The sequence below is a fragment of the Schistocerca cancellata genome, chromosome 5 (assembly GCF_023864275.1).
Source record: "Schistocerca cancellata isolate TAMUIC-IGC-003103 chromosome 5, iqSchCanc2.1, whole genome shotgun sequence".
Classification (NCBI taxonomy): domain Eukaryota; kingdom Metazoa; phylum Arthropoda; class Insecta; order Orthoptera; family Acrididae; genus Schistocerca; species Schistocerca cancellata.
Genome location: NC_064630.1, coordinates 311,149,241 through 311,170,965, shown reverse-complemented (window position 1 = coordinate 311,170,965; position 21,725 = coordinate 311,149,241). Strand labels below are relative to the sequence as shown.

General features: G+C 44.1%; 1 protein-coding gene and 1 non-coding gene across 2 annotated transcripts in view; one reads left to right on the top strand and one right to left on the bottom strand.

The window, feature by feature from the left end:
- Positions 1-2,571: 2,571 nt before the first annotated feature.
- Positions 2,572-21,725, top strand: part of LOC126188510 (locomotion-related protein Hikaru genki-like) — a 313,797-nt gene continuing 294,643 nt past the window's right edge. Inside the window, exons 1-2 of the mRNA XM_049930113.1 lie at positions 2,572-2,577; positions 2,997-3,177. Coding sequence (XP_049786070.1) covers positions 2,572-2,577; positions 2,997-3,177 — 187 coding nt within the window. The remainder of the gene's footprint in view (positions 2,578-2,996; positions 3,178-21,725) is intronic.
- Trnat-ugu (transfer RNA threonine (anticodon UGU)) lies at positions 10,454-10,527 on the bottom strand. Its single transcript has one exon. It is a non-coding gene; the product is annotated as a tRNA-Thr (tRNA).

The window sequence follows — 21,725 nt, the reverse complement described above, 5'->3', positions numbered from 1 at the left end:
ATGTTGCAAGAACGGCTCTTTCCTCAGTTAGAAAGTGAACCTGAAAACTTTATTTGGCAACGAGATCGAGCCCTACCCCATTAGCATCTCTTTTCGCGAGAATATTTGAACGTCGAAGTCCCTGAGCGATGAGTAAGTCATAATGGACAGTACGAAAGAGCTCCTTTCCTCTAGCCTCCGCCACTATCTAATGATTTTCCAGAGTTAAAACACCGAATTGACGACCATATTTCTTCCTTTACGCAGAGATTGGTAACAGAAGTGTGAGAAGAAGTGGATTTTAGGTACGAGTGTGCCGTGTAACTAGAATTGCACGTACTACGTATTTGTAAGTGTACTTAGGTTAGTTTACCTTGAATTTGATGAACCTCTTGTTATAAGTAGTCTATATTAGTTACAATGTACCATTGGAACTGGGGCAGCTCTTTAGCTCATCTCAGTTCAGTTACCCGAAGATACACTTCTCTATGGAAGTGAGAGAGGACGACTCCTTCACTTTAAGTATTAGTCAGAAGGAGGGCTGATGATGATGATGCTACGTTGCGACAAGCGGTTTATAGGTCGTCAGCTTAAAGTCATTCATATCTTCAGGAAGACAGATGTCACGATCCATTTCAGAGTCTACGTCGTATTGTAGCGACTGGAGATGTGTCTGCCACTTGAATGTAACGAAGAGTTAATGTGATTATTACGATCGACGCGTCTGCGACCAGCACTAGATTTGATGAAGGACCTCAGACCCAAAAATCAAAATGATGTAATGCACGTTGTCTGTACAGTCTGTCGAATTCTTCACCTATCTGCACGGGGTGCGGTTGTCTAGTTCCTGATAGGTTTTAGTTGAAAGCGGACAGGGGAAACCTACAGAAATTGAGGGACCTTTCTAGAACTTGAATTGCAAGTATATTGTACCCATAATACCGGGAAAAGAGGCGTCCCTGTTGCAAACAAACAGTTAATATCAGCACGCATGTTAATGTAAATGGCAGGCATTTACCCCATTGTAGCGCTTTTACCCTATTGTAGTCTAGGAGCTATACGTTCAGGCTACAAAAGTCATGGTACAGCAATATGCACACACACACACACACACACACACACACACACACACACACACATATGGCGGTAGTTTCCCTTTCATAAGCTATAAAAAGGCAATGCATTGGCATTATAGAATCAAAAGACTTTGAACGAGGAATGGCAGTTGGAGCTACACGTATGGGACATTCCGTTTCAGAAATAGTTAGGGAATTCGGTATTCCGAGACCCGCTGCGTGAAGAGTCGGCCAAAAATAGCAAATTTCAGGCATTACCTCCCTCCTCGGACAACGCCATGGCCGACGGCCTTGACTTGACACGATTGCGTAGAGCTGTCAGTGTTAAAAAACAAGCGACACTGGATCAAACAACCGCAGGAATCAATGCGGGCCGTACGACGAACTTATCCGTTTGGACATTGCGCCTAAATCTGGTGTCAATAGGCTATGGCAGGAGATGACCTACGGGAGTGCCTTTGTTAACAGCAGTAAATCGCCTGCTACGCCTCTCCTGTGCTTGTGACGATAACTGTTGGGCCCTAGTGTTCGAGTGTGGCGCAGACCCCATGAAGCCATGGACCCAAGCTGCGAACAAGGACTGTGCAAGCTGATCGTGGCTCTATAGTGGTGTGGGCTTTGTTTACATTGAATGGACTGGGTACTCTGTTTATGTTCGCTTCTTGGACATCATTTGCAGCATTATGGACCTAATGTTTGCAGAAAATGATGGAGATTTTATGAACGACAGTGAGCTATGTCACCAGCCAGAATTGTTCGCGACTGCCTTGAAGAACATTTTGGACAATTCGAGCTAATGATTTGGCCACTCAGATCTCCCGATATAAATTCCATAGAACATTTATGGGGCACAATGAGGAGGTCAGGTGGTATTCAAAATCCTACACTGACAACACTTTCGCTGTTATACATGGCTATAGCGGCCATGGCTCAATATTTCTGCACGGGATTTCAAACGACTTTCTGAGTCTGGCTACGTCGAGCTGCTGCAATAGGGCGGCCAAAGGGATCTCCGACACGATATTACGAGTCATCTCACTACTTTTGTTACCTCGGTGTAAATCATAGGATATACCTAAAGGCCCGCCCGGTTGGCCGTGCGGTCAATCCGGTGAACCGGCCAGTCTGTGGATGGTTTTTAGGCGGTTTTCCATCAGCCTCGGCGAATGCGGGCTGGTTCCCCTTATTCCGCCTCAGTTACACTATGTCGGCGATTGCTGCGCAAAGAAGTTCTCCACGTACGCGTACACCACCATTACTCTACCACGCAAAAATAGGGGTTACACTCGTCTGGTGGCGGACGTTCCCTGGGAGGGGGTCCACCGGGGGACGATCCGCACAGTAACCCTGGGTTCGGTGTGGGGCGGCGGACGGGTGACGTGGACTACGGTAGTCGCCTGGGGTTGTGGACCACTGCGGCTGCGGTGGGGACGGAGCCTCTCCGTCGTTTCTAGTCCCCCGTTAACATACAATACAATACAATATACCTGAAACTTTGACCGCCTGAGGTGTTTATATGCAGGTGAGAGTTCTTCGTATCTCACTCACTGAACCACTGCCGCATTTAGAGGAACATACAGGTGACAAGAGCCTGTCGGTGTGGCCGTGCGGTTAAATGCGCTTCAGTCTGGAACCGCGTGACTGCTAGGGTCGCAGGTTCGAATCCTGCCTCGGGCATGGATGTGTGTGATGTTCTTAGGTTAGTTAGGTTTAATTAATTCTAAGTTCTAGGCAACTGATGACCTCAGAAGTTGAGTCGCATAGTGCTCAGAGCCATTTGAACCATTTATGACAAGAATGTGACGCAAGGTGTTTATTTACATTTCAGAGTTGCGCGGAGGCGGTAAGGGCGCGTCTGGCAGCGGGAGAGGCGGCGGAGGCGGTGGTGGCGGTGGCTTGGGCGACGGCGTTGGCGGCGTGAGTGGGTGCCCGCCCCCGGAGCTGGCACTGAATGGCACCCTGCGCGCCGCCGCGACCGCGACGGACCGCCACCGCAGCGACTACTCGCAGGTGCTGGAGGTCAAGTTCTGGGGCGAGCTGGGCCCGCTGGGCGAGCGCCGCCTCTGCAAGATCAAGTGCACCGGCGGCTCCTGGGTGGGCCCGCTCTGCCAGAGCCCCGACGGTCAGTAGCACTCCGCTCTGCGTGCAGAACCGCGCCAGCACCACTACTTCCTTATCTAGTTAATTATCCTAATAAGACCCAGGTCTATACCTCCTTTCTCAGATCTGACCAGGCACTGTACGTGTTCTTCATCTATATCTACATCCATACTCCGCAAGCGACCTGACGGTGTGTGGCGGAGGGTACTTAAAGTACGCCGGCCGGAGTGGCCGTGCGGTTCTAGGCTCTACAGTCTGGAGCCGAGCGACCGCTACGGTCGCAGGTTCGAATCCTGCTTTGGGCATGGATGTGTGTGATGTCCTTAGGTTAGTTAGATTTAATTAGTTCTAAGTTCTAGGCGACTGAAGACCTCAGAAGTTAAGTCGCGTAGTGCTCAGAGCCATTTGAACCATTTGAACTTAAAGTACCTTTATCAGTTCTCCCTTCTATTCCAGCCTCGTATTGTTCGTGAAAAGAAAGATTGTCGGTATGCCTCTGTGTGGACTCTAATCTCTCTGATTTTATCCTAATGATCTCTTCGCGAGCTATACGTAGGAGGGAGCAATATACTGCTTGACTCCTCGGTGAAGGTATGTTCTCGAAACTTCAACAAAAGCCCGTACTGAGCTACTGAGCGACTCTTCTGCTGGAGTTTATCTATCATCTCCGTAACGCTTTCGCGATTACTAAATGATCCTGTAACGAAGCGAGCTGCTCTCCGTTGGATCTTGTCTATCTCTTCTATCAACCCTATCTGGTACAGATCCCACACTGGTGAGCAATATTCAAGCAGTGGGCGAACAAGTGTACTGTAACCTATTTCCTTCGTTTTCGGATTGCATTTCCTTAGGATTCTTCTAATGAGTCTCAGTCTGGCATCTGCTTTACCGACGATCAACTTTATATGATCATTCAATTTTAAATCACTCCTAATGCCTACTCCCAGATAATTTATGGAATTAAATGCTTCCAGTTGCTGACCTGCTATATTGTATCTAAATGATAAAGGATCTTTCTTTCTGTGTATTCGCAGCACATTACACTTGTGTACATTGAGGTTCAATTGCCATTCCCTGCACCATGCGTCAATTCGTTGCAGATCCTCCTGTATTTCAGTACAATTTTTTATTGTTACAACCTCTCGATATACCACAGCATCAGCCGCAAAAAGCCTCAGTGAACTTCCGATATCTTCCACAAGGTCATTTATGTATATTGTGAATAGCAACGGTCCTACGACCCTCCCCTGCGGCACACCTGAAATCACTCTTACTTCAGAAGACTTCTTTCCATTGAGAATGACATGCTGCGTTCTCTTATCTAGGAACTCTTCAATTCAATCAAACAATTGGTCTGATAGTTCATATGCTCTTAGTTTTTGTTCATTAAATGACTTTGTGGAACTGTATCGAACGCCTTGTAGAAGTCAAGAAACATGGCATCTACCTGGGAACCCGTGTCTATGGCCCTCTAAGTCTCGTGAACGAATAGCGCGAGCTGGGTTTCACACGATCGTCTTTTTCGAAACTCATGCTGATTCCTACAGAGCAGATTTCTAGTCTCCAAAAACGTCATTATACTCGAACATAATACGTGTTCCAAAATTCTACAACTGATCGACGTTAGAGATATAGGTTTATAATTCTGCACATCTGTTCGACGTCCCTTCTTCAAAACGCGGATAACCTGTGCCCTTTTCCAATCCTTTGGAACGCCACGCTCTTCCAGAGACCTACGGTACACCGCAGCAAGAAGGGTGCCAAATTCCTTCCCGTACTCTGTGTAAAATCGAACTGGTATCCCATCAGGTCCAGCGGCCTTTCCTCTTTTGAGCAATTTTAATTGTTTCTCTATCCCTCTGTCGTCTATTTCGATATCTACCATTTTGTCATCTGTGCGACAATCTAGAGAAGGGACTACAGTGCAGTCTTCCTCTGTGTTTTACATGGTTTTTACAAAGAGGTTCAAAAAATTACATATTTAATACCTCAAACGGCAGGCTGCGACGTTTTATATTTTCCATATTTATCACTACTATGTCACGTAAGATATTTTGTATAAAAAAGTACTGAGAACAGAAAAACCAGTAAGACTGCTAAAGCTCTACTGCATATTTAAAACCAATGCAGACACTGCAATATTGTTATTTACGATAATGTCCTATATTAGCGCAGACAATATCGAGCGCTTACAAAATTTTCCCGTGTTCAAAAGTTACTGATGATTGGCAATAATATGTATACAGCAAATCACCTTGTACGCAAAACGTTTACTTTAAAAACAGCTCACAGTCATTTGTGTAACGATAAATACAGCTCCTGTATGATTTTCAGCGAAATCTCATAGCATTCTTCCTGCAAAATAGTGGCAGGTTCGTATAACGATGATGAAGGTGCATAGCGATCAAGCACTCTTCTCTCCAAAGAAAACCAGTCCTGTACGATGCGAGCTGTGTGAGCAAGTGCCTTTTCATCTTGAAACAACGCATCGCCGCCGGGGAACAAACATTATACCACGGGATGAATCCCATCAGCCAAAAAGGTCACTTGTCGTCGGTAGTAATTCGAACTCTAAGGGTAACGATGGTGGCTCCTGGGACGTAAATTCGGTCCAAGATTACGAACAATGTGAAACAAGATTAATCCTACCAAATGATGTTTTTCCATTTCCATAGTCCAGGATTTTCTACTTCTGCACCAGATTTTCATGTTATGTGCACCCAGCCGGAGTGGCCGTGCGGTTCTAGGCGCTCCAGTCTGGAGCCGAGCGACCGCTCCGGTCGCAGGTTCGAATCCTGCCTCGGGCATGAATTTGTGTGATGTCCTTAGGTTAGTTAGGTTTAATTAGTTCTAAGTTCTAGGCGACTGATGACCTTAGAAGTTAAGTGGCATAGTGCTCAGAGCCATTTTTTGTTACGTGCATTTCATCACTAATGAGTGGTTTCTGATTTCAAGCTCACCCGCAAAATTCGCCGCTTCGGGAACTATCTTTGTTCCGTTTTGATGATGACAGAGTTTGCGACTGCTGCATACAATTCCGCAGTCGCTTTTGTAGCTGTTGTCCCCCTTACTTTTTGTCATAAACCCCTTCAGTGCATGTCAGTCACGACCATTCAATACATAATTTCTCTGCGTTGTGACTTAGCTGATGATGTTTTTCTTTCTTTCCCTGTATTCAGTATAGATCTTCTATACAGTGCCACTTGAAACACCAAACACTCGACTCCATCCCTTGGTTACAGGCACACCCACCATACGAGCACTAGTAATTTGCCCACGTTGAAATGATCTCAGCTGCGACAACATACACTTACAATGGCACAGAACACAGTTCTGGCCACGACTGACATTAGTATCTTAACGTCTTGAGAACATTGTACAGGAGCCGTTTTTTGGTCAAATATGACAGCACAACCTGAAGGATTCGCTAGTATCTACATTTGTGCTCTAGCATGCAATTCCCGCGTTCATTCCATACCTTTTCCAACCCCTGCATTTGACCTTAGGGTAATATTTCACGAACCCGCAGCTTACCTTCCACATACTTTGTCAATTGTTCCATGGTTTTACTGTTAGCAAGAGTTCTGTCTGGCGTCAGCATTGAGCTGACATGTTTTCTCCACGTTCCAAATTCCGTGGTGTTGAATATTATGTCTTCCAACATCTGTTGCCAAATCGCTGGAAAAAAGTTCCGCATTTTTCAGGTGGCTTTGGAAGCTCGTGATAAGCTAACTGGCTCTGGTTTCCAAACTGAAACAGTTGGCTGTCTTTTTAAAAAGATCAATGAATGACTTGTCTCCCTGCCAAGGTTTAGGACATTTAATAAAATTTATCACGCAAAGATCACTAGCAAGAGTTTTGACTTAGTTTGTTGTTAAACCATAGTAAACATGGCCGCTTCAAGACATATTGCTTTAGTTTCTTCTCGTCACCACTAGATTTTTTTCTGTTTGGAAAAGTGGCTACACGTCGAACTGTATTTTATCTTGGGGAATTTTCTTACAATTTCTTATTAAAGTTCGAATTGATTTAATAATCAGTTGCAAATCGACGATATCCTCCTTTTTATCTTTTTCACTGCTGCACGTATCATTTCTGGAGCAACTTCTCCTCGGTATGTTTCTTTTCGTGACTTTTAAATATCTTTACCTGAAACAATCGATAAACTTCACGCACCCCAGAACTTTTTGTGGCATCAAGTTCAAACAGATATTTCAGATAAAATCTTAGTTGGAAAATTAGACCTTGAACCAAACACCAATGTTGATACGGAATAACAGAGTACATTTGTTGGAAAATAATTAAGATCTACACAGCACTGATCAGAGTGAATGATGAGAACTAAGTATATCAATCAATGATTACTTATAGGTGGAAAACACAGAAGCACAAACAAAATTCAGGTAACACGCTTCAGCAACTAGCCATGGCATACAATCTTCTCAGAATATTGTGTTTGGACTGTTGGCTGAATTACCGCTGGGAAGCAGCAGTGACAGTTGTGACAAGCGACCTGTGCGACGTCGTGTCCCGGTCTCTCCTACAACACTTAGACATAAGGCCAATAGTAGTGGAAAGCAGTTTAGCTGTAGTAGAAGAAAGCAGAGACTTTTTACGTCACTAGCGACTTGACACAGATAGTACTAAGTATCTATGAGCAGACGTGTGGAGCATAAACAATTATGTTTATGGGCAACTGCATAGAGCTATGATTCAAATTCAGGTAACAACGTTAATTAACAAAATATCATCACTTTCATATAATGTAGACGATTTAGGCAGCACACACCACGAAAGTACTCAGGAGGCATGAATATTATGTATTACATGTTTAACAGTCGTTTGAAGTGTTATCTCGTAGCAATAATGGGAGCCGTGAGGTCAGGAACTCAGCGGTAGCTGTTGCCCTCCTGACAGCGGTAGCCTGTGCTGGCATGGAACTGCAGTCGGGTGGCCTTATGGTTGCCTTTCGTGCTCATGATTGTTCCTCATGAAACAGTTTCTGTTTTAGTGAAACTGCATATAAATCGCTACAGTAGTTCCTCAGAATTGACTGAACATATAGAAAGAACCTTTAGTGGGACACTTAAGTTTATATATGTATAGACAAAAAAGACAGATTACACAGGTAGCAATGGACATGAGAGAAGTGAGAGGGAGGAACGAGGACATGAGAAAAATGGAAGTAATTTTATTTGACATATTTTTCAAAATTTCTCTGTAACCTGACAACCCACTATCTACATTAGATTCTCAAATTATTCAAATGGCTAGAGAGGCATGAAAAGGCGAATACGACTGAACCACAGAAAAATAATTTCAAATCTAATAACTACTTCTCAATGTCATATCTGTTCAGTGAAAGACACCTGTAATGTTTTGTCTGTAAGTTGGGCCCGCTGAAAAACTGTAGAAAGTGAAGGAAACAAGGGTTCAACTGCAAGCGTGTCATAAAAATGTTGCTTCCTAAAAAGCTGGTTCCCGAACTAGGTATTGTCAGAGACAATGAGCAGTGTTCCGATAAAAACCTCACAGAACTCCGGAGGATTCCATTTTAGAGCTGAATATGTAAGTCTTACATATCACTGCGGTCATCCTCTGCACTTACTTTGTACAGCGATGGTAAGCGTAATCCGCATTTGCACTAGTCGTGACGAAGGGACTGCAAAGTTGTTGGCTTCAATTTAGAGCCTTTCTTCCCTAAATTAATTTTCACAGTCAACAGGTCCTTAGGCAATGGTGTTGGTGCTTATGTGAACTTTTCTGGTTTTTTGTTAATCTGTTGATTATTTCCGCAACAGCTGTGGATTTATATGGATATGCTATCATTTGATTTCTAGTTCTACCCTACTGTGCCAATTGTGTTAATTGTTTTACCCATTCAGTGACGGCATTCAGTGAGTAGAATCAAGGTAACGCAGCTTAGCGGCAAAGACGATTTTATTGTGCCTTTGGTTTCATTGTGCAGTTCGATGCAACACCTCTCTCATTATATCTATGAAAGGTATGCTACCCATATTTTAATTGGAGCACTTCTATTTAAATTATGATTTTCATTAGCTTTTCTGGCAAGACTTTCTTCTTAAACAGTTCACACGTGGAGCGCTCTTAGAAGTCTATAGGTGACCGGGACCAGACCTTGTTAGCTTCTCAGTCTCAGTGGTATACTAAATGCTCAACCGTGGTCTCACACTATGAAGAGAGGGAGACGGATGATGACGTGACTGACTTATAAACGAGAACATAAGGAAGCATATCTTGGAGAAACTGTAAGCATTTGTTTTACTGTTAGAGGGTTGCCATTTATGTTAGTATTTTGGGAAGAAACTGAGAAGCTGACGAAAGGACCTCACTCAGACGTGAAAGAGCAGTGATTTAACTCCGCGCAGAGTGCCTGGGTGCTCGTTCCATTGACAGCCAGCAGGAACAGAGGATGATTGACTGTTCTTTTTTTTTAAGAATGGGAATAGCTAGGATACTGAATAAGTAAACTTTGCGTTGCTATTACGGTGACATGACTGGTAAATGATTTCTGATATGATGTATTCAGGTACATACACGTTGAGGAGATGGTATGGTAGTTAACAGTGTACCTGCAACCAACTGGGCTTCTGGAAAAATGACATGGTCAAACAAACGAATGTTGTAGGCTTAACGCACGCAAGCATTTATGACTAGTTCTAAGGATACGAAATTTTCACTACTCTTGCCATGTTCGATTACATCACAATAGTGAAAGTCGGGGAGAGTGAGTACTTGGACCAAACTGCGTATCACGTTGCATGGAAACATGTTCCGAAATTTTTGGAGAGTGTAAAGCGGAAGTCACCTATTAAGTGGCGACAGTACATTCTGTCGAGCTGAGGTGCTTATCGAAAGTGACAATAACGATGGCCGCGCCTGTTACCGAGATGGCAGCACCTACCATCGACGGGGGCTATCATCAGAGTGCGCGCAGAGGCAAGGCTCAAGGACTGCATAATCAGTTACACACGTTGCGTAACAAGAAGACAATTAACTGCAGTCCGCTTAAACTATTATTCAACATGTAACCCTCTCGTACACGCACACACTCACGCACACTCACATACACACAGCACAATTAGCTCTTGGAATGGGAAGTACAATGAAATTACAATTAAATCAATACCATTAAATTTTATTAATATTCCCCAGATATTGTACTTTCCGGTGCAATTGGTGACCACGTAGCTCTCTACAATGAAATTACAGTTAAATCAATACCATTAGCGGCTAACAGGCGTTGATATACACCAACGACGACAATTGAAAATGTGTGCCTCGACCGGGACTCGGACCCGGGATCTCCTGCTTACACGGCAGACGCTCTATCCATCTGAGCCACCGAGGCACAGAGGATAGTGTGACTGCCGGGACTTACCGCTGGCCCGCTCCCCGTGAGACCCACATTCTCAATGTCTACACACCACATTCGTAGTGCCCCAGCATCGGAAAATACCTGAGGAATATTAATGACATTTAATAATACAATATCACATTGTAAAAGAATAAAAAAGGTTAATATCACGTATACTGAGCTAGTATACGATCTTCTCATCACTTATTGCTTGCGGTTTACTGCAGAATAGACAGGTTTTCAGGCCACTTCTTAGCTTTGACAAGAGCACATATCCAAAATGTGGAACAAATAGTCCTTGTTTTGTTCAGGGAGAATTGTTTTGTTGGTCAATGTATTTTATCAAAAATGGTTCAAATGGCTCTGAGCACTATGGGACTTAAAATCTGAGGTCATCAGTCCCATAGAAGTTAGAACTACTTAAACCTAACTAACCTAAGGACATAACACACATCCATGCCCGAGGCAGGAGTCGAACCTGCGACCGTAGCGGTCTCGCGGTTCCAGACTGTAGCGCCTAGAACCGCACGGCCACTCCGGCCGGCTGTATTTTATCCTTACGTTTTCTAATAAAGAATTTCTAATGATGAACTGTACAAAGTCTCAAAATTATCGATCTGCAGCTATTCTAACAAAATAATTGTACACATAAATTGATGAGCGAAAACATTACGACTACCGTCCACAGCGAGGCTGAATGCTCCTTGGTGAAATTGAGAACATGTGACGCAGTCAGAAATGTACCGATACTTATAATTAACCTTTCGCTAATTGAGCCAGTGTAGACGGAAAGCCATTTACCCAACTTGAAAGGAATGAAGTTCAGACTGTGCGCTGCAAGAGTTGCGTTGTTAGTAGTGTTAGTGCCATGACGTACTCTTAGGTGCCGGTGCTGGTACGGTGGCGTAGGAATGAAACACAAGCATCGGTGTGCATTACTGTTGCAGACCGCTAAAATGGGCCAGGAGAAAGTTAACCACAGCTCTACTTGTAGACCTGTATTAACAAAACAACAGCAACAGTGAAGCTTCCTACCTGATTAAAACTGTGTGCCGGACCGAGACCGGAGTTCGGGAGCGTTGCCTTCCACGGACACGTGATATACCGATTTTTTTTTTTTTTAGCAGTTGCCTTACAATTTTTTTGTAAGTAATGTACCGTTGGGGGTTCAAGGGGCAGAGTGAGCAGGAGTCGAAGCCCGAGGCCTGACCACAGTGTGCCACCCACCGCCACCGAATCTATGGGGCACAAGAAAGTGGGAAACACTAGAATCAACTAAGTGCAAGATACATAGAAAAAAAATAAGGACTGGGAAAGAGAAAAGAAAAAGGATAAAAGCCGCACGTTTACGACGCGCTCTCTCATACGAGGAGGTCGGGGCTAGAATAGATTATAGATGGCTGTAACTCTGATATCGCCGGAGAAGGGGGAGGGGGGTAGGGGAGGTAGATACCCTCTGTTCCAGGCACTCCCCAGATGGCTGGAGATGTAACAAGCACCCATCGAAGGTAGTTGGCAAATACATTCGGCAACGTGCCGTATGTTCAAACGATTCATGGGCTGTTTGTAAACAGGTCCAAAAGTCGAGGTGGGATTTAGGTCCGTCACGGAATATATAACTGATAATTCACATCTTCACCCAGGTATTGGCAAAATATTTGGCGAAAAATGGTTGTCCCCCGGGTATATAAACATCTGCGGTTCTATTGTGTCTGTTGGCACCCGGAAATAGCAGGCAACAATTTGCAAGCACATATCGACAGACGTCGTGCGAAGAGGCGCGGGTCAGACGGTGGACATCCAAATCGAATTTCTGACAAAGGAGACAAAGAGGATAACCAATAATGTGCAGTCCCTTTTTTGTGGAGATATTCTTCCTAACTACGCCGGGTGCAACCATGCTCTTGGGTGTAGCGTCTTTGATTAGTAATCTAAGCACACTCAGTCCTGAGTTCGAAAAATTGTACTACTGTAGTTTAGACTGATACTTAACATTGGCCGCCGAAGACTTCCAGCATAAGAAGTCACTCTCACTGTGCCTACGGCAGTGTCGAAGAGGGCGAAGGACCAGACAGAGGTTCAGGCACCGTCTTTTGGGTGGGAAACCGCCCCTAAAGGCGGAAGATTTAGCATTGACCAACGGCATGAGGATTCATTAAAGATACATAATGTGTATTCAAAGTATATGTGGTCTGTGATTGAAAGAGTGTCATAACGACCTCTCCATTGACAAAAGTTTCCGAAATAGTCCCCCCTTCGGATTTTCGTGAGGGGCCTGTCAAGGGGAGGTGGTCATGAGAAAAAGATTGAGTAACCAACGAAAACATAGCGTTCTACTAGTCGTGGAGTGGAATGTCAAAAGCATGAACGTGGCAGGGACGCTAGGAAATCTGAAAACGGAAATGCAAATGTTCAATCTAGATTTAGTGGGGGCTAATGAAGCGAAATGGAAAGAAGACGATGATTACTGGTCAGGTAAGTATAGGGTAACATCAACAGCAGCAGAAAATGATATAACTGCAGTAGGATTCGTTACGAAGTTATGAATAGACAGGTAGGGCAGAGAGAAAGAGTTACTGCCAACTGTTCAGTGACAGGCTTGTTCCTATCAGAACCAATAGCCAACCAACACCGACTACGATAGTTCAGATGCCCATCGCCGATGTCGCAAGCTGAAGATGAAGAGACAGAGAAAGTATATGAGGATATTCAAGGGTTGAGAGAGTGCGTGAAAGGAGATGAAAATTTAATAGTCGTGGGTGACTGGAAAGGTGTTGTGGATGAAGGGGCAGAAGTAAAGGTTACAGGAGAATATGATCTTGGGACAAGGAACGAGAGAGGAAAACGACTAATTGAGTTCTGTAATAAATTGCAGGTAATAATAGCGAATACTCTGTTCGAGAATCACAAAAGGAGGAGGTATACTTGGAAAAGGCCGGGTGATACGGGAAGATTTCGATTAGATTACAACATGGTCGGACAGAGGTTCCGAAATCGGATACTAGATTGCATGGTGTAGCCAGGAGCAGATATAGACTCAGATCACAACGTAGTAGTGATGAAGAGTAGGCTGAAGTTTAACAGATTAGTCAGGAAGAATCACTACGCAAAGAAGACGGATACAGAAGTAATAAGGAATGATGAGATACGCTTGAAGTTCTCTGAGGCTACAGAAATGAGGAATAGCTCAGTACAGTTGTTGGGGAATGGACATCTCTAATAAGGGAATCACACACTTTGGGATAAGAAACATAAATACAAAAAAAGTAACTGCGAAGAAATCATGAGTAACAGAAATACTTCTGTTGATCGTGAAAGAAGGAAAAACAGAAAGTGATGAGGGAAATTCTGCAATACAGAAATAGAAATCAGTGAGGAATAGAATAAACTGGAAGTGCAGAGAAGCTAAGACGAAATGGGTGCATGGAGAATGTGAAGAAATCGAAAAAAAAAACTATTGCCGGAAAGACTGACTCAGCATCTACGACAGTCAAAGCTATCTTCGGTGGAATTAAAAGCAAGGGTGTTAACATTAAGAGTGCAACGGGAATTCCTCTGTTAAATACAGAGGAGAGAGGGGATAGGTGGAAAGAGTACATTGAAGGTCCCTGTGAGGGGGAAAAGTTGACAGATGTGACAGAAGAAGGAACGGAATCGATTTAGAAGAGGTAGGGGATCCATTATTAGAAACAGAATTTAAGAAAGTTTTGGAGAACTTACGATCAAATAGTTGGGTTGGGTTGGGTTCGTTGGGGAAGGAGACCAGACAGCGAGGTCATCGGTCTCATCGGATTAGGGAAGGATGGGGAAGGATTTAGGGAAATCACGGAAAACCTAAATCAGGATGGCCGGACGTGGGATTGAACCGTCGTCCTCCCGAATGCGAGTCCAGTGTCGATCAAATAGTGCACAAGGGATTGACAACATTCCATGAGAATTTATAAATTTTTTATTGGGAAGTGTGACAAGAAAACGACTATTCGCGTTGGTGTGTAGAATGTATGAGTATGGCTCTATACTATCTGACTTTCGGAAAAATATCATCCACATAATTGCAAGGAATACAAGAGCTTTCTTCCGCCCCGACTGTTCAATCTGTACATCGAAGAATCAATGATGGAAAAAAAAGGTACGGGAGTGGAATTAAAATTCAAGGTAAAAAGATGTAAGTGATACGATTCGCTGATAACACTCCTGTCCTGAGTGAACGTGAAGAAGAATTGCAGGGTATGCTGAACGGGAGGGACAGTGTAATAAGTACTGAATATCGATTTAGAGTAAATCGAAGAAAGACGAAAGTAACGAAAAGTAGCAGTAATGAGAGCAGCAAAACACTTAACATCGGGATTGATGGTCACGAAGCAGATGAACTTAACGAATTCTGCTACCTAGGCAGCAAAATGACCAATGACGGACTGAGCGAGGAGCACATCAAAAGCAGATTAACATTGGCAAAAGAGGTATTCGTGGCCAAGAGATGAGTGCTAGTATCAAAAATAGGAAAAAATGTCTGAGAATGTACGTTTTGAACACAGCATTGTGTGGTCGTGAAACATATACTTTGAGAAATCCGGAACAAAAGAGAATCGAAGTATTTGAGATGTCGTGCTACAGACGAATATAGTAAATCAGGTTGACTGATAAGGCAAGATATAAAGAGGTTCAGTGCACAATCGGAGAGGTAACGAATACGTGGAAGACAAGGAGAAGTAACAGTATGATGAGAAATCTGTTAAGACATCAGAGAATGACTTCCATCGTACTACAGTGAGATGTAGACGGAAAAAACCGTAGAGGGAGACAAAGATTGGAAAACAGCAGGAAATACTGGAGGTTGCAAGTGCTACTTAGAGATGAAGAGGTTTGCACAGGAGAGTAACTCGTGATGGGCAACATCAAACCAGCCAGAAGACTAATGACTTCTATAAAAAATAAGAAAATATGATGCTACATTGCACGGATATCCTTGGGGATGGAGGTCTGCTGGATGGTATTCTACGTTATGGGCCACTGGATGGAGGGATGTGTGGTATCCACCACAATATCCACCACATTACGGAGAACACGGCGCAGTAGCGGCTTGTAAATATCCTAGGTCCTGTTCGGACGTGTATCTGGCAGGATGGTATGTATGTAACCCTAGTCAACCAAAAAGATCGAAAAATGAGACAAATGAGGCACCGATGTGGCCGACAGACACCGATGGACTCATGCAGGAGGACCTCAACCAAGCTGCGCATTAGGGATGTGCCCTGATCAATCCAGTGACTTCTCATGATACTCTTTACAGGGCCGAAGCTCGCATACAGACGTTGACAAGTCCGAGGCCAAATCCCGTGAGAGAAGGGTAAGCGTCTCATAACGGACTTTGAACATGGAGCCAGCCATAAGATAATAGTTAAGAACCGCCTGAAGTTTCCGCCCAGTCGCCGTCGGTAGAGGAAGAACCTGCTCGATGTGTACCAATTTTGATGCCTCATAACGATTAAGGAACTCAAATGGTTCAAATGGCTCTGAGCACTATGGGACTCAACTGCTGTGGTCATAAGTCCCCTAGAACTTAGAACTACTTAAACCTAACTAACCTAAGGACAGCACACAACACCCAGCCATCACGAGGCAGAGAAAATCCCTGACCCCGCCGGGAATCGAACCCGGGAACCCGGGCGTGGGAAGCGAGAACGCTACCGCACGACCACGAGATGCGGGCATTAAGGAACTCAACGCGTTGAAGTGTATCCTGGCGGCGCAGGAGGTTCTACCGGATGTCGTTACTGATGACATGTAGCAGGAGACCGAAATTTCTCGCCGCTATGAGTGTGACGATGGGGTAAAGGTAGTGTCCAGGTAACGGAACGTTCGCACGAGCGGCAAGAGTGTACTTCACCTTCCTGGAGGCCTCTTCCAATGCACATCAAGGAAGGTTTGGCGACATTCGTGGCACTGCAGCGGCAACCCATAACACGTGATCAATCTGAGGACTGCTCGAACCTCGAAGTAGGAGCGGATGAGGAGGAGGAGGTCATCAGCATGTGCCCGACAATGAAAAGTGTGTTGGCAAAGGGTGAGGCCGGAGATCTCGGTCGTCACGCCGCCAATGAGTGGCTCTAGGGCAATGGCATGCAGGAGGGTAGAGAGGGGCACCCTTGCCGAATTGAACCAACAAGTTACAAAGGTATGATCTACACGTCGAAAAAATCACGAGTGCATGTAGACTGTTGACTCCAGGGCTACTTCTAATTTTCTTTTGTTGTCAGTCTTGTGACTGGTTTGATGAGGCCCTCGACGAATTCCTCTCCTGTGCCAACTTTTTCATCTCAGACTCGTACTCGAAAAGTACGTCTTCAATTATCTGCTGGATGTATTCCAGTCTCTGTCTTCCTCTACAGTTTTTGCCCTATACTGTTTCATTTAGTACCATGGAAAGTATTCCCTGATGTCTTGAAAGATGATAGGACATCTTTTAAGACGCTATCCAGAATCATCGTATTGTAAGGGCAGCATTGGCAGATTGTACAGCCACCTCAGCATATTTAAAAAGACTTGTGAGCCCACTGCAAAATGGTTACTAGCAGTTGGACTACAGGCAAGCACACCTCTAGTCAGTCTCCCACCTGCGCCACAGCAGGTATCTACTAGTTGGTGTCGTCAGAGAGTCACTTGGAAGATGGGATGCTATGAAAGAAGAGCGCATTCATCTGAGACATGCTGGCCTTATGATCTCGTTGTGACCAGTGAGAACCCTTCACCTTTGGCATTCCTTGTCGAGACGCTAACCAGTGCTCGATACGTGTAGAATATTGTTAGATACGTTCTTCTCCCGTTCTTGTAACGGGAAGGTGATGTGTTGTTTCAACAGGATAATGCTCACCCACACGCTGCCCGTGAAACACAACATACGGCAACTTCCCCGGCCAGCATGATCTCCGGTCTTGTCTCCATTCGAGAACATGTTGGGTAGAATGGGATAAGAAGTGACTTGTTGGGCTTGTGACTTGTCAGCCAAGACCTCTTAGAGAACTACGTGAACGCGTGGCGTAGGTATGGCATAACATACCCCATGACATATTAGCCATCTGTAAGATCTACTATATGCCAGAGTCAGCTCCTACGTTGCTGCCCGTGGAGGTCATACCGTGTACTAATATGGGTGTTTCGGTATGGGTCGATACCTGGCTCCTCAGAATCTCTTGTGCTATTGCTCTACAAATGTAATCATTTCATGTTCTCTATAGGCACTGTTGCAGCCATAAATCTTGAATTATGTGAAAGCCTCTGGAAGGGTGTATTCATTTTCTTTTTCCGGCAGTGTAGTTCCTCACTTATCGAAATTTCTGCTGTTTATTTCCAAATATATTGCGGTTTTCGTAGATGTGGTTAGGCAGAAACGTAAGAGTACAGCTTAAGTTGCTGGAGTGGAACGAGCAACCATGACACTTACATTCTTCGTTGTCACAAATATGTAGCTGTTGGAGAAGAGGAAGGGACAACAGGCTTTGCACATGCAAAAGATGAGGTGTGCGTGCTGGCTACAGAGTTTTGTCCCACGTGGCGCTTCCGCAAACACCACAAGAGGTCCGCGCCTAGAGCCAGCCGACTCTTGGCTGCGGGTGCGGAGGGGATGGGGTACGGGGGGTTGGGGAGAGAGGGGATATAAAGGTGGCGCCCAGCAGAAAACAGTCATCTGGGAGGCCTGAAGATGACAAGAAGTCGGCTTGCTGAAATATTACGCCTTCTGGGTGACACTATCCGGCTGAATACAAGAGAAATATTCAAAATTTTCTTACAGCGGAGAAATCTGAATTCGCACAGAAAGGAAATTATTGAAACCCACTATAAATTAACGTCTGGAAAAAGGTATCGCACTCCAAATCCCCAGAAGTGAATAAGCGTGCTGTAAAGTTTATTATTTCAGAATATGTTCCAAATATGTAAATTAAATCCAAAGTTTAAATTCGAAGTCCTGATGTGCTTTAATTCAACCAAAATAAAAGTAATGGCATGCTGCTAAATAAATATAAGCATTGCAGTCATTCAGTCAAACGTTGAGATAGCAGGTAATTCGAAATTTGAGCACAAATTGAATTAGCTAAATACAGCAACTTTGGAGCAGGAATTTATGGTCTCGAAATAATCCATCGTCAGTGAAATCACTGGATGACAGGGAAAACAAGGACAATCAATAGACATGCATTTTAAGGTAATCAAAATTGGTACATTGTTAACTTAGGAGTTTCGGACGTTTTGAAAAAAATTCTGAAATCAGCAAAGTTGTGCTTTTCGCAGTTCCTTGCGTCCATCATCCAACAAACGTGTCATCAGCCATACACGACTCCTTAGCCTACCACTTTTTCATGTAAAATATACTGTTAATTTTCTTCTCATGTGGTTGTTGTGCAGACAGTCTTATACACCACCAATCGTTAATCGTCAAAAATCATATTTTGTAGAATCTTTCATTTTGCAACTGAGTATGTGCTGTTTTGAAACTACCTAGCAGATAAATGCTGTACCAGGCGGAAGATCGAACCTGGGACATTGCCTTTAGCAAGCAATGCTGTTACCACCTGCGCTAGCCAGACGCGACTCGCCGTCACAGCTTTGATATTTCCTGGATAGCTCAGTTAGTAATAGTATTGCCTGTGGAAGGTAAGGTTCCAAGTTCGATTTCCGTCCTGGCATGCTGCTTACTTAGCTTCTCAGTTGTATCACTCTTGTGTATTTTGCCATTGTTTTCATTAGACTGCTGTTTTGGCACGTCCTACAGCTTGATCACCCTCTAAATAAGTAAGTAAATACATACGTGATATCACGGATACGGAGAGCAGCAATCTACGACTCTTTACTGATGACACTGTATGGAATGGGAATTTGTCGTCGTTGAGCGACTGCAGGAGGTTGTTGGACGACTTAGAAGGGCCGGCCACGGTGGTCTAGCGGTTCTAGGTGCGCAGTCCGGAACCGCGCGACTGCTACGGTCGCAGGTTCGAATCCTGCCTCGGGCATGGATGTGTGTGATGCCCTTAGGTTAGTTAGGTTTAAGTAGTTCTAAGTTCTAGGGGACTGACGACCACAGTAGTTAAGTCCCATAGTGCTCAGAGCCATTTGAACCATTGACTTAGAAGGAATTCTGTTTGGTCTAATGAATGGCATCTGTCTCTAAATGTAGAAGAGTTTGATTTCCGAATACTGTATTAGTAGCATGCTGCATGACCGAGACACGTAATTTAAATGTCTGGCTATAACGTTGCAAAGCGACATGAAATTGCACGAGAAGGTAAGGACGGTACTAGGGAAGGTGGATGGCCGTGCGGGATCAGCCGAGCGGTCTAGGGCGCTGCAGTCATGGACTGTGCGGCTTGTCCCGGCGGAGGTTCGAGTCCTCCCTCGAGCTTGGGTGTGTGTGTTTGTCCTCAGGATAATTTAGGTTAAGTAGTGTGTAAGCTTAGGGACTGATGACCTTAGTAGTTGAGTCCCATAAGATTTGACACACATTTGAACATTTTTGAAGGTGGATGTTCGACATCGGTTTGTTGAGATAATTTTAGGAAAGTGTGGCTGATCTGTATAGCGGACCGCTTATAGGACCATAGTACGACCCATTCTTCAGTACTGGAGTGTTTGAGATCCCACATGTCGGATTAAACGAAGTCATCGAAGAAATTCAGAGGCGTAATGCTAAATATATCGGTACATTTGATCAGCACCCAAGTCTCACATAGATGCATCGTGAACTCATAAAGGAATCATTCAAGGAAAGACGACGTTCTTTTTGCGAGACACTCTTGAGAAAATATTGAGAACCGGCAGCTGCAATTGACTGCCGAATGAGTCTAGAGCCGCCAACGTTCATTCGCATAAGGATCGAGAAGACAAAGCGTGAGGTATTATGGCTCGTACGGACGCACATACAGTCGTTTCTTTTCTCTCTCCGTTTGAGAATGGAACATGAAAGGAAACGATTAGTTATGGTAAAAGGTACCCTCCGACACTCACCATACCGTGGCTTGCGGAAAATGTATGTAGATGTAAAAATGTACAGACTCTTATTAATTAATCTCTCATGGGCACAAATCAATTTTAATTAAATTTTCGTTGGATATAAAGCGTCAAAAATGTGAAAATTTTGATGGTTTGGTATAGTTTGCCTATACTACAAAACCGTGCACAACATGATAGGAAGATACATAAACAAAATTTTGTGCCTCATAAATTTCATATGTTATAATGCAGTATGTGACAATATAACAAAACAAAACTTCTTTTCATTAAATATACATCTGTGTCAAGTGAAGAATGTATCACCATGCCCTCCTACCTCTGTGTATGTATTCCTTCTTAATAAACAATCAGGAAAAACAACGCAACAGATTCTCAGCTACGTATATCCAAACGTTTGTGGTCACGTCTTTTAAAGGCCACTGTGTTTTATTAGTACCTTATCTAAATAAACAATAAGTAACAAGTCACAGTAGACATTGTACAGCCTGCACAAACACCACATCAACAAAACTTTAATCTTCTTCATTTTGGTTTCGGTACGTAAAGTTCGCTGTTTTATGTGACCAACACCTGAAAAGCATTCATAAAATCGTTGTGGTGTACTTGGAGTTGTTTTGTCTACTCCACGCGAGACTCATGTAGTTGTGACGTTTATAAAGATTTCTGGTAACAATTATGTCCTCGTTCTGCATATTTTTGAAAGCACACATCTACCTTCAGCTGTAGACTTAAACCATCTACCACACAGCAAACCGCGTCATTGTAGCTGCAGGAACTAAGTGCCTCAGTTTGTCCAGTCATGTGTTGTGATGACAAAGCTCCTGTAGTATCTTCACTCAGTCTCCTTTAAGGTCAGGTACGGGCACTCGCACCATCTTGTGTAGTGGAAGGCAGTGTCATCCATTAATTATAAAAAAAAGTGTGTGAATTCCTGAGGGACCAAACTGCTGAGGTCATCGGTCCCTAGACTTACACACTACTTAAACTAACTCAAACACACACACACACATACACACACACACACACACACACACGTGTCCAAGGGAGAACTTGAACCTCTGGTGGGAGGGGCAGCGCAATCCGTGACATGGCGCCTTTGACCGAGCGGCCACCACCCTCTGCCATCTATTAACCAGTTACAGAAACATGTAGAATTATCAGAAGTAGGTAACTATTAGATGCAATACATG